Source organism: Peromyscus leucopus, chromosome X, assembly GCF_004664715.2.
Source record: "Peromyscus leucopus breed LL Stock chromosome X, UCI_PerLeu_2.1, whole genome shotgun sequence".
Lineage (NCBI taxonomy): Eukaryota > Metazoa > Chordata > Mammalia > Rodentia > Cricetidae > Peromyscus > Peromyscus leucopus.
Window position 1 is genome coordinate 66,239,602 of NC_051083.1, and position 13,850 is coordinate 66,253,451.

The window sequence follows — 13,850 nt, forward strand, 5'->3', positions numbered from 1 at the left end:
AGGACAGTCTGAGGGCATTTTTCTGGCTTAAGTAAGTGACTATAGTATTGAATTGAATTTTGTTTGGGAGAGTGACAGCAATTGGATTATGCACACTGTAATAACCATACATCTCCCTTTTCCATTGTCTTTTCCTCGCTCTCGTCTTAATTCTTACTAATAGTGTTGTGATTGTTTTAAACAAGTAGGAGCAAAAACGGGCTGCTCCTCCCAGTTTGGAGTTTTGTCTCCTCCTCCTCCTCATTAGAATTGTAAGAGGGTAGCGGTCCCGCAGCAAAGACAGGCACACAAGCTTTCTCTGTGAATTAATTGGTCAGGAAAGACACTTTTTATATTGTCAAGTGGCACTTAAGCCACTAATTCTTGACTGTGAAACTGCTTTTCCTGGGCAATGCTCTTTAAGGAAAAACTTCTTCAGTCCAGTGATTGGTGACTAAGGGAACTCTGAAGCACAGGGGATTGGGCGGGATCACGGCTCCTAATAATGCCTCCTTATCCAATGAAAAGCATTTCCTATTGAGACCCCCAAGAGTTCCCCGGCGGCCCTCGGCTCCAGCAAGGACTTTGGGCCTTTTCTTGTGTCCTGTTTGTTAAAGGCATGCGGGCTACAGCATTCAAGAGGGCTAGTTCTTAACAAAGGGAAAGAGATAAATGTAAATAAGCTCACATTTTCAGAATGAGCGGTTTGCAGTAAGGAGCTGCGGCAGCCCAGACTCTGCTCCTTTGGGCTGGGCTAACCTTTCCCTGTTTTTTTTTTTTTTTTTTTTTTTTTTTTAATGGATAAAAATATGCACTTCCAAAGTGCGAGTTGCCCGTTTACATGTTTATTAGCTATTTATCCACAGGCATGAGCACATTCTCTCATCTAGAACACTCTTTTTTTGGGTAAGTCTCTTTGAGAAAGATTTGATTTTGGCGTTTTGGGGGTGGGGGATGGTGTAACAAACTTCAGTCGAAACATTGATGCTTTGAGTGTTTGGGAAAAGAAGTTAGACTTCAGCTCTGAAGTACTGAACAAGGATCATCGTGTTGAATGGTAAAAAACAAGAATTTCCATTGTTTTGGCAATAATATTGTTTCAGTGGAAGAGAGACAGGATTTTCAGACTGTTGTTTCATGTAAACACAGTCCTAAAGAGCTGATTGAAAATCACAGGGTAGAAGAAGTTAGAAAGTCTTTTGGCTAGCGTTGTATTTCTTTGGTTTACAAAAGATTGTGAGCTAACGTGGCTTTTATTATGATGAGGTTTCTTCTAGTAAAACTATACACTACATGCCTTTGATGCTTAATTGATTTATGAAGAATGTAACATTTGCTATATTGAATAATTCATGAACTTATCCATAAAGGAAGAATCATGTTTGAATGAAAACTTAATTCTAGCATAAATAGAATTTCCTATTGTATGTGAAATTAATTGCTACTTGCCATATAAATGCAGCACAATGTGACATCTTTAAAATTCTTTTTTTGCATATTCTGAATATTTTAAATATTTTTAGTGAAAAGATGTGTTGAATTAAGTAGTAATGTATGTTGGATAATTTCTGTTTTGGGAGGAATACAGCCTTGTAATTTATTATGATTTGTGTGGAAGAAGACCAGAGAAACTGAGTAATTAGTTATAGCAAAGCTTGGTGGTGTTATTCATTTTGCTGCTTTATGAAATTATGCCATCTTTCTTTTTCCTCAAATAACATAAAACTTGTAACATCTTAAAATGGAACTTATCCAGTGGCTTTGTCACATGTTTATTTTTCAGAACAAAATTCCAACAGCTTGCCTCATCAAAATAGGTTATAAATCCCTTTTCCTTGTCACAAATGAGAAGTTGCACTCTTGCAAAGGATGAGTTCAGCTGATAAGCCTCATGGCTTCTACATTCTAAAGCACCTCCTGCTGCCAATCAGAGAGAGATGTGAATGAAAGGCTTTGGGGAACAATCAGGGCAGCCTTTCAGAATGTATATTCTCTAAGTTAAAGAGAAGACTGGGAAGATGCCTCATAGCAACACTCAGGCCAGGCTGAGACGAGGTTTGATCTATTCAATTCCCTTTGTGGGAGAGAATGCACTGAGCTTTGCTGCCCTTGCTGTGATTTGGTCACTGCCTTTTATTCTCTGTCTGTCTGTCATCTTATACACTCTGTTCTTGGCCTTTTGGAGGGAGGAAGAGAAAAACCTTTAATTGTCAATGTTGGTACTGAAAATTGGAAACTTTGTAGAAGGCCCACTCAGCACTGGGATTCCAGTCTCGGATTTCAGTGGATAAACAATGATAAGAACAGTGCATAAGAAGTTTATTGATTCTGTGGAGTTATACTGTGGAGTAGGCTCTTAGCCCTGTATTTTAAGGGGCAAGGTGATCAGGTAGGAGGACTACAGAGTGGAGACCTCCACAGTTAAAGTTGATATGCCCTCTGAATAGGCAGTACTGAGGATCAGGAAGATGAAGGCCTTAGGAAGGCTTTAGGATGTAAATGTCACCTTGCTCTGTAATTCTAAGTTTCTGGCAGTAATTAATACCATGTATTTCTGACAATCAAATAAACCTAGCAATTATTGCATTAGGACTAATAAAAATTAATGACTCTTATTACAGACTTTTAGTTGTGTGTGTGTGTTGTGTGTGTGTGTGTTTTGTCATGACAAGCAGAAACAGGTGAAAAGAATTGACAGACAGGAACAGCCTGTGCAGGCACTACCATAGCCCCAACTGATGGTTTCTTTCAGTCAGTGCCAAATATGGAACGTGAAGAGAAACTGAGGCCCATAAAGTAACTTCGGCTTACTATCTCACAGTTTACTTGTGATAGGGATATTGAATCAATAGCAATTATCCAAACTCTGGGTATTTAACCTCCCAATTTTCCTGTATTCCAAATGAGAGTCTTATGTATAGTTTACATCAAAAAGGAAGGTCCATAAAAGGAAGAAATGCTAACATGTCTGTTTTCTTTTAAGGCAAACCAATAAAATAATACTGATTTCATTTCAGGAATATTGCTCTCTAGAGGACAATTAAAATCAATTCTCTTTAGTAACATGGTGATCTCTGTGTCTTTTAAGTTGTTGAACAGTCTTATTTGTTTTTTTATATGAAGAAAATCATTTCAAGGGAGTTGCTGTGTCATTTAGCAGTCTGCCTTGTTTTAGGCTACTTTTGTTCAGAAGAGGGTGGGCTCTAAGAATAGTATCAGTCTGGACTAGCAGATAATTCTGCTTTACAAGTACTACACACAACGAATAGAATCCAAATGTAGGTGCCACTTGTAAGAATTCCAGCATGGTGTCTTATCTTGTTTTATATGCACATGTTGTGCAGAGTTGTGATTTTCACTATACCTATATGCCATGTTAGGTATATTTAGGAATCTTCATGAAGACATGTGATTTTCAGTAAATATGCAAATACCTAGTAGTGGAAGCCTTTCTCATACAGTTCAGGAGGGAAGGAAATTTAATGGAGGTGACAGGCTAGAGATAAAGCAATAGAATCCTCACCTGGTGTCCCAGCCTTCCTTCCTTTTTCTTTTGTCCAATCATAGCAGTTGTTGTTAGAGGACAAGAAAGGAAAAGGAGAAAGACAACAACAACAACAAAAACATACCAATAACTTTAGGCCGCCAAGGAAATCTTTGTTCATTTATTTTTTTTAATGTATGGGAGTGGGATTATTTTTATGCTTTTTTACTAGTTATCTTTAAATGACTTAAAGTTACTCCTATGAATTTTCAGCTTCAGTCAATACCACTAATAAGATATATCTGCAGCAAGGATAGGCTTGGAGATTAACTGCTAGCTTCAATTGTGTTACAATGAAATCAAAGACATTTAATATTATCTGGAAATAAGTTGGTTCTTATACACTCTGCTTTATATTATGTAATAATTTCTTCTACCTTGTGATCTTGCCATACAGTTTATTGAGAAGCTTTCTTTATGGAACAGTATTGTGATATTCTATTCCACAGTTCTCAATTAAGGAAATCCTTGATCGTCTGCCTTCAGAAAATTCATTGATTATCCAAGTCTCAGAAAAATTTGGTGCCAGAATTTGGTTTGAACTAATGTGAGTACCATTGTTCAGATTTCACCTTTTTTTTTCATTTTATTCTTCAATTCTTTTTGTAACTAATGCTTCTATATTATTACAGATCATGTGATTCAAAGTTCCAGAATAAATAAAGTAGTGGAGTTGTGGTTGTTTATTATGATCCAGGCAATTTTGTTGAAGATGAATGTTGATTCTTTCACTCAATCCTTCTTTGTCATTAACAGATAGATGGTAGATGACAGATAGATAGATGGCAGATAGATAACAGATAGATGGTAGATGATAGATAACAGATAGATGATAGATAGATGATAATAGATAGATAACAGATAGATGGTAGATGATAGATAAATGTGAGGCATGTTTTTATTCATATGATCATTACTAATACCCAAGCACAACAAATGAATTTGTGTTCAAACTGATTAATGAATTGTGTGTTGCCAGCTGAGTTCTGCTGGCATTTATGAGTCTTGCAGAATTTGGAAATGATATCTTTTAGGAACACCCAATAGCATTCTGTAAATGTCTGGGGCTTCTACTGAGATGAAATATCAAGTCTTAAGACTCTAGACAATTTCATCATATTAGATTGTGCAATTTCTCTGAAGTTTTCTTACTCTATAACTAGGTACTAGGGAAAATTCTGCTTTAGTATTTCTGATGCAATCTTTGGTCCCATCATATTGAGCTAGTGACCACAATATTACCTAAGGGTTGGCCTGTGCCATCAGGTGAAGGGTTAGTAGGAAACATTAGTTCTTTTGGTGAAAAATAAAAATATGTGAATTTAGTTACTGATTGGATTGGATTCTGCCATTTCTTGATGTCTTCAGATGAGTTGGCCTGGGATACAGAAAAGCCTTAATATTAGTGAAAATGAGGCTCTATATAGACAAGCCATTCAAAAAGAGAGATTAATTTATCAAACACCCAAGGTTGATATGGCTCTGAATCAATCAGTGCATAGGAACATTAATTGGAACCAAGTGTGACCTATGCCTGTAACTTGGCCAACACTGTTGCCATCAGGAATTTTGTATGTTAATAACCACTTATTTGAGGAGGACAAGAAGAGGTGTAGTTCTTATTGCACCAGTCTTGAATTCTATTTTTCTATTTGTATAGTTTTAACTTTGATCCACTGCTACATGTCTATAGTCAAGGACACAATAGGCTTTACCTTACCCTCTATCAGCTTTCATAAGTTTTGACCAGAGCAGAAAAATCAAATGCTTTAGGGATTACAAGCATTCTGACTTGAACTAACCTCATTAAAAATGGAGCAAAGTAAGACAATTTGAGTATACTCTGCCTTCAGGGCTTTAGTTTACTGGACTCTGGACTGTGTTTGGCTGAGAACAAAGTATGACAGGGCTTTCTAGAGTATTAGATTTATGTCAGAATTTTAAATTTTGTTTCAATAGAATTTCTGGAATTTTAGCAGATTATGAAGTGATCTATGTATTTAATAATCCTTAGAGGGGCCAAAAAGGTGACTTTCCTTCCTTTAGTGTTCCCCCAAATGCCAAATATGGTATATGTCATTATTATTAGGCACCAAAAACTTAAAAACAAAAAGGAAAAGTGTAGAAATTATTATGAACACTCTGAATGGGTTCTGGTAATCAAAAAGTTAAAAAAAATTGATGGATACATTTTTGTTTTTTAAATTTTATAAAATATTTCATTATCTATTAATTGTACAAAACAATTTCTCTTTTTCATGAATATATAAAACATTTTGATCATGTTCATCTCCATTACCTTCTCTTATAGTTCTTCATGTTGGTCCTTACTCTCAGATTTCTTTTTTTTTAATTTTTACACTCTATTCTGCTTGTGTGTGTGTGTGTGTGTGTGTGTGTGTGTGTGTGTATGCACGTGTGCACATCTGAATGCCATGGTGAATGTGAAAGTCAGGATTGCTTGCAAGAGTCAGTTCCTTCCATCATATGGCGCCCCAGGGATTGAACTCAGGTTGTCAAGGTTGATGGTAAGTGCCTTTATCTGCTAAACCATCTTGCTGCCCCTTTCAGTTTCTTCTTAATCAACCTCCAGCTGACCTCCTTTCTGACCACTATCAATGAAAATATGTTTATCTAACAATGATCTCTCTTTTAGTCGATTATGTTGGAATAATTGGTCATAAACATCTTCATAAGACAATAGTCTGATGCTGCTCACAGTTAAAGATACCATTAACCATGTAGGCTATTTTTCTTTGTTTACCTCCTTGAATACTCAAGTGTTGACCTGTACATTTAGTGGAAAGTATGTTAGACATTCAGGAAAAAAGAAAACAGGCCTTGTTTCTTGAATATTTTTTTATTCTTCACAGTCACCTCAAGAGGCAAATACTGTTCTCAGTTTTGCAAACAAAGGATTTCTCTGTTGAGTAAATTGTGCAGTTAAGGTTTCAAACCCAAGGGGGAACTTTTTGAGGTACAAGGAATTAGCAGAAGGATACATTTCTAATACAAAGTTAAAGATACCAAAAAAATCCAGTTAGAAATTTCTAGTCATGCTTGAGAGGAACAGACTTCTATAATGCTTCTTTGTGGTAACGCTGGATACCAACAAGTTCAGCAAACTACTCTTAACACTGTTGAATCTTCCTAGCCTCAGCTGTGAGGCTCAGGGGTAATGTTTATACAGGAAAGAGAAAACAGTATAGCCAAGTTACAGAGTGAACTGGTGTCTGAGTCAGAAATAGACTTCTCTGCTTCCAGTGCCACGCCCTCCCTGCTAGACAGCAAAGGTGGTGTGTGTTCAAGCAAGGAAGAGCTATGAATAGGGCCATGGTGGCAGTTTCCCCATGCCCTCTCTTTAGGAGGGAGACTGAACTGCTTTCTTGTCTGTAGTCCTTTCTCTCCCACAGGTTTTGCATACCCAAAGCAACAGAGTAGAAATGTCGTGCATTTACAGACTGACTGCTGTAGGTATAGTGTGTATGTTCTGGGGGGATATAAAACTGAAGTACAGTGATGGATGTATAAATCAACTTGATTTAATCACCATATATTGTAATGATATTAAATATGTATTGATTCATTTATAAATCACGTTGTACTCCATAAATATAACGCAGTTACCATTTATGATTTTTAAATCTAGAATAACGTGAATTAAGAAATAAAATGATTGTATTCATGACAAAACTGAATGTGAAAGTAGAATACAAAACTCAACTATTCAGAATATTGGTTGAGAAAAGTACAAAACAAGACATAGGCAGGGAGGGAGCAGCACTCTGTGTGTAGATATAACCAGGAGGTGAAACTGGAGGGGCTCTGGGAAGAGGTGAGAAGCCTTCTAATGTGAAATCCTTTACAGACTAAAATAAACTTGCTGGCAGTGCTTATTGCATAAGGCAGATGCAAGAGATTATGAATGAAGTCTGGTTTTAATGTGGTTTATAGCCTCATAAATTCTTAAATGTATATGACTGTGTTAATAAGAAATTATTTCTTTCAGTGTCTTCTTGGTTTCTTCCAGCAATGAACTTTAAAAATTGTAAATAGTGTTACTGTAACTGAGTCTTCTGGAATAATAGATAATAATGGTATTAAAATAGTAAATGAAATGACTCGAGATTGAGAAGTTTGGCATTCACAGTTTTCTTCTGCTGCATTGAAGAACATGGGTGCAAATAAAAACAGGAACAGCAAAAACCTGTGTCTGTAGCCATGAACACCATCAATTGAGATTTTTGAGGTTCTGTCTGTTTCAGCTGATTGTCTTCAGTGTCCTTAAATACAGCAATTGAAAATTATTCTCCCATCTGGGAAACCTGGAAGGGATTAAATAAAGTAGTGAGGATGGGATCAGAGGAACCCCTCTCAATATTCTTAATACAAAGTAGATGGCCCGGAAAAGTCCCCTTTTCCTTACCTTCTCTTCCTCTCTTCTTTCCGTACCTCTCTATGTCTTTCTCTGACATTTTATTTCTCATCTCCTTTTTGACTCACCTGCCTATTTTCATTTATTCCTTACCTGGACTGTCCCTGTTGGACTTTTCTTGGTCAAGGTCCCTACTATACTTTGCTTTTGTTTATCAAGATTGCTTTGGGGGAAAGGTTGAACTAGACTTGTGAGATGAAATGGCCAAAAAAGAATATGATTTTAGGTAAATGACTCCATAAAGACTTACTGAATGACAAATCAGGATCACAAGTCCCAATTGGAACTTAGACACTATTAAAGTGATAAACCTGCGTGTTTTACCCCATATTATGGAAGTCATCACTCCCTTTGGGTACTGCAGTGAGTGATTTTTCTCAAGCTAAGTATTTTTTACTCAAATCAAACACTCATTGAGATGACTTCAGTCTTCTGTATTTCTAGCAGATTTATCCTCTATTCCCTTCCCTAAGACATACAGAGGTCTGTTGACTTGTTTCCTTGGTGTCTTGAAGGAAGAGTGAAAAGGAAATCACTTCAGAAAACAGCTGCTTGTATTTTACAACTTAATCATGTGAAAACCCATTACTGGCTATGTCAGGGAACAAAGGCCACTTTCATTTCATATTCCCACTCAAAAGAACCATTCAATAGTTACTTATCCACAGTGTATTATGGAGCACATTTGAAAGACAAGACTAGCCAATGGTAGCTATTAACCTAGGAGAAAGTTGGTAAAATTTCTACATGTATCTTCTAGCCCCGTTGGTCTAAATATTTAATTAGACAACTGAGTTAATGGCTACTGCTCATGAAAACTGTATTGGAAAAAAAGCCCCTAAATGGCAGGATCAGATTTTGCAGAATGAGGTGTTTGATGAGAAAAGTTGACGCTGACCACGGCCATTTTAGCAGATGAATGCATGGATATATCGGACAGGACATGGAATGGGTGAAGAAAAGGAGCATGTATGTGCTAGGCTTAGGATATGGGTGGAAAGGGAACTGTAGTGTAGAAAGAAAACGATGGGTTGGATATTTTAATCTTGAAATTTTTTCATACATTATATTTTGATTATGTTCTTTTCCCTCCCCCAATTCCTCCCCAGTTCCCATCCCTAACCATTCAACTTCATATTCTTTTTCTCTTTAAAAAACATGGAGTCCATTTTGTATTGGTAATGTATTGAAAAACTTAGCTAAGAGATTTAATCCACTGGGAGATCATGTCTTCTGAACTTCTGTTTTAGAATTAAAAGGTGAACCAATACATCCTTTTAATAGTTTATTGGTAAGTTTTTAGAGTATGTACTGGAGGCTTCACGTCTACCTGCTGTCTCATACAATAGAGTTAATAATCAGACAAGGTATTTTAGTAGTATTGGAAAATAAACAGTACAAAGTTGAGTAACTTGAAAAGTTAATGATTTAGGAATCAAATAAGTGATTTCTGGTTTTGAATACATTATTCACATTCTCTTCCAATTCTGACATTCTGTAACTGCTGTGGGTTAAGACTCACATTTAATTCTGTAAAATGATAATTCCCTGTGTTTACCTTATGGTGTTCTTATAAGAATCAAATAAAATATGTATTTTGAAAGTTGAAAATGGGCCTACAAATTCCACATTAGTAGCATCTTAGCTATCAGGGATTCTTTGATTTTTTTCTCTTGAGTAATATTCCTTAATCATGTTCATTGCAATGCTATGTTTATTGTATTGTGTGATCTCTTCTGCAATATGTCCTTTGTAGTATTATTTACCTGTGGTATATGATCAAAAAGTATTTGTCAAGTCTAATAGAATGTGTATATTTTCTTGTCTGGATGAGCAGTATATATTTTATTCCACAGAAATCTCAGAGGGAAGGCAGGTTTAGTGACTCATTCTATCTTGTCTCCTATAGGAAGAAAGCATTCTCCACTGGTCCTTAATCTCAGAGTGGTGAACCCCTGCATCTAGCAGGCTTTCTGGGAAAAAAAAATCCATGGGTGACAGAAGATTTATTGACTTTCAGTTCCAAGATTTAAATTCAAGTCTCAGACCCAGGTTGGGCAATGCAACTGCCAATAATACTTGCATTGTTGATGATTCCTTCAAGTATAATCTGAATGGTGCTGTCTATAGTGTTGTGTTCATTCTGGGTCTAATAACCAACAGTGCCTCTCTGTTTGTCTTCTGCTTCCGCATGAAAATGAGAAGTGAGACTGCTATTTTCATCACCAATCTGGCCCTCTCTGATTTGCTTTTTGTCTGTACCCTACCTTTCAAAATATTTTACAACTTTAATCGCCACTGGCCTTTTGGTGACACCCTTTGTAAGATCTCAGGGACCGCCTTCCTCACCAACATCTACGGGAGCATGCTTTTCCTCACCTGCATTAGTGTGGATCGTTTCCTAGCCATTGTCTATCCCTTCCGATCTCGTACCATTAGGACCAGGAGGAATTCTGCCATTGTGTGTGCTGGAGTCTGGATCCTAGTCCTCAGTGGTGGTATTTCAGCCTCTTTGTTCTCCACCACTAATGTCAACAATGCGACCACCACCTGCTTTGAGGGTTTCTCCAAACGTGTGTGGAAGACATACCTGTCCAAGATCACCATATTCATTGAAGTTGTCGGGTTCATCATTCCTCTGATATTGAATGTTTCTTGCTCTTCTGTGGTGCTGAGAACCCTCCGCAAGCCTGCAACATTGTCTCAAATCGGGACCAATAAGAAAAAAGTGTTGAAGATGATCACAGTACATATGGCAGTTTTTGTGGTATGCTTTGTGCCATACAACTCTGTTCTCTTTTTATATGCCTTGGTACGCTCCCAAGCCATTACTAATTGCTTATTGGAAAGGTTTGCAAAGATAATGTACCCAATTACCTTGTGCCTTGCAACTCTGAATTGTTGCTTTGATCCTTTTATCTATTACTTCACCCTTGAATCCTTTCAGAAATCCTTCTATATCAATACACATATAAGGATGGAGTCCCTGTTTAAGACTGAGACACCCCTGACCCCAAAGCCTTCCCTTCCAGCTATTCAAGAGGAAGTTAGTGATCAAACAACAAATAATGGTGGTGAATTAATGCTGGAATCTACCTTCTAGGTATGAGAATTGTCTTTCAGGTTCAGCTATGGTGTTTCCTATGATTTTTCCTATGCTATAAATAAGAGGAAAAAATTGAAGCTAATGATGCCGAAAATAGATTAATGTACCAAATACAGTCAGATACATTTGTTTGAACACTTATTGTACATATTCTGTTTTGTTCAGTAATTATAGGTCAAGTCTAATTACAGCAACTAAAACAGATCATCAGATTCTTTTGTTGAGTTGAAATTTCATTATATAAATGACCAGTGATTGTTTTTGACTTTTGATGATGTGGGGGTTACTTTAAAACTTAAAAAAAAGACATTCCAGTGATTTTGGTAATTGGGTTGGGCCTATAAATATAGAACAAATTCAGGGATTATTTAAAAATGTTTGTGTTACTACTGATATATACTGGTATTTTTTTTTTCCTTTTTTGAATTATCACGGAATTTATTTTACTAAAAGAACTTATTTTTCCCTAATGTTAATAGGACATGTTGAGAAAGAGAAATGTGTTGAATTTAAAAGGATTGGCAAATTTTATCTAGATTATGAAAACAGAAATAAAGTGTTTGAATGAATATGGGTGGGAAAATTGGAAAATAGACAACATTTACACATATATAACCACAATTAGTGTCAGCTTTAAAACTTTCTTTTAAAACAATACTAGAATTTTCCTATGAAATTGCTGATCTTGAAAGCTGCTACATATGTTCCTGGCAGGTGAAAAATGGAAAAAAAAATCATAAAATTACAGTGTCAATTTAAAAAACTTTAAGCAACACTACATTATTTCTTAAAACTTCCACTTATCTTTTGTGGGGGTGGAGACTCGCTTGTAGAAAATATTTATTCTTCATATTAAATGTTGGGACACAGTACGGCCACAGAGCTACAGTATTTGTGTCCAGGTCGGGAGCAAGTTGAAAAGAGAAGTGAACAAAATAATAGCAGCAAGATCTTTTATAGCTTGTATTAGTTTTTTAGGTAGGGGTTAGATAGCTGTAACTTTGAAATATATACTCTTTACTGTTAGATTATGGAGCACATTGTAGCCAAGGTGCTACTGAATGTGTGCTCAGGTCGGGAGCATATTGAAAAAAAATGTATATAATAAAAGACACAAAAAGGAAAATTATCAATAAAAAATTTACAAAACTAGAAAAGGAAAAAAAAATAACAAATAACAAAATAGTTCCTAACACTTGCATCACTGTTTTACTATTTTTGAAGTTCCATAAATTTAAAAACACTATGCCATTTTAATAAACATTTTAGCGTAATTCAGTTAAAAACCTGCTAAAATTGTGTCTGGGACAGGATTGAATTAGATAAAAATACATACCTTCTAAAACAAACCCTTACAAAACAAATAAAAGGAGCACTTCCAAATGTAGGGTGTGCGTTTTGCGCATCTATAGCATTTAATAAGTGCTCCAATTGTCAGATGATACAACTAGGAAACGGCTAAACTGCACCAAGTTTGAGAGGGAATGAATCAAAGCATCATTTAAAATTTATGAAAGGAGAAGAATCCTTTTTGTAATGCAAATAACAAAAACAAAAATCTTTACAATTTTAGTTTTTCTGATGTATAGCAGATTTACCTTAAATATGCATCAGTCTGTTCTTAAAAAATGTAGAAAATGTGGCAATTAAAACATGCTCAGAATTTTAAAGTAAACTTCCAGGAATAACCTATCTTATATATTGCTGATGAACTTGTGCCAGAGAGTGGTTAAATTAAAAAATCACAGAACAATGATGAAATGGTAAAAATTCTAAAGCAATGAGCAAATTCTTGAAATTCCTTAATCTGTTTTTCTATCTGGTGATATGTAGGCTTAAAAAAATAATAAAAAAATTAAAGTAAAAATCAGTGAGCACAATGAAACTTTAAAGACTGTTGAATTTGAGCTTGGGTTAGGAACTAGCTGAAAAAAAAAGTTGCTAAAACAATAGAACAATAGTATAAATGAATTCATGTTTTAAATTCCTAAAAATAACTATGCATTGTATTGTTTTGCAAAGAAAGGTAGTAGTTGAAATACATAAGGCCTTAGGCTCAGTTAGACAAAAGTAGGTTAGATTAGATGAATTTCAGTTGTTAGGTTAATGTTGTAAGGTAAAAATAGTAATCAAAGGATGAAAATTTGTTTCCTTCAGTATTTTCTTTTCTTCTTTCTTTTTTTGTAATATTGAACTATATGTGAACTCTTTGTATTCTTAGCTGTTAAAATTCTAGAATTTTAGGATTATAGTATCAAATCATTGAATTGGATGTTAGCTGAATTGACATAAATACATTTTAAAATCATTTTTCTTTAGTATAATTTTCATGTTTAATGTTGATTACTCTTTAATATTTCACTTTATTTGGTTAATTTCCATTTTATATTTAATATAACTTGCTAGTCATAAAAATGGTGATGTGAATAATGTAACCAACAAATTGTAATGTGTACCTGAATGTAAAATGGAATTTATTTTACATTTACAAATACAGGTAATCCTTCAGCTGTAATTACAACCTGCATTTAAATGTTTATTAAATATAATAAAACATTTGGATTATTAAGCCATTATACATTGGTTAATTATGTATTTATTCAATTTTCTGTTTTAAGGGCACTCAAAAAGTATCTATCCTTTATCTTTCCATCTTTTAAGAAAGAACCTATTAAAATGTTTCCTATCAAGTTACTTTAGAAATTTATTTTTTAGGCTGTCTGTCTGAAGACTAATGCAGAACAGGCAAATGAAAAATTCCTGGATGACTTTTCAGTCATAAGGAT

At 35.2% G+C, this 13,850-nt stretch overlaps 1 protein-coding gene across 1 annotated transcript; it reads left to right on the forward strand.

Annotated features, from left to right (window-relative positions):
- Positions 1-488: 488 nt before the first annotated feature.
- Lpar4 (lysophosphatidic acid receptor 4) lies at positions 489-13,640 on the forward strand. The gene is made up of 3 exons (XM_028886398.2): positions 489-885; positions 3,973-4,070; positions 9,868-13,640. Exon 3 carries the CDS (start codon positions 9,949-9,951, stop codon positions 11,059-11,061), a length of 1,113 nt encoding a protein of 370 aa, XP_028742231.1. The 5' UTR covers positions 489-885; positions 3,973-4,070; positions 9,868-9,948; the 3' UTR covers positions 11,062-13,640.
- Positions 13,641-13,850: the final 210 nt, after the last annotated feature.

Bases quoted from the DNA above. Each gene is read 5' to 3' on its own strand.
- Lpar4 (XM_028886398.2), top strand. From the start codon at position 9,949: ATGGGTGACAGAAGATTTATTGACTTTCAGTTCCAAGATTTAAATTCA.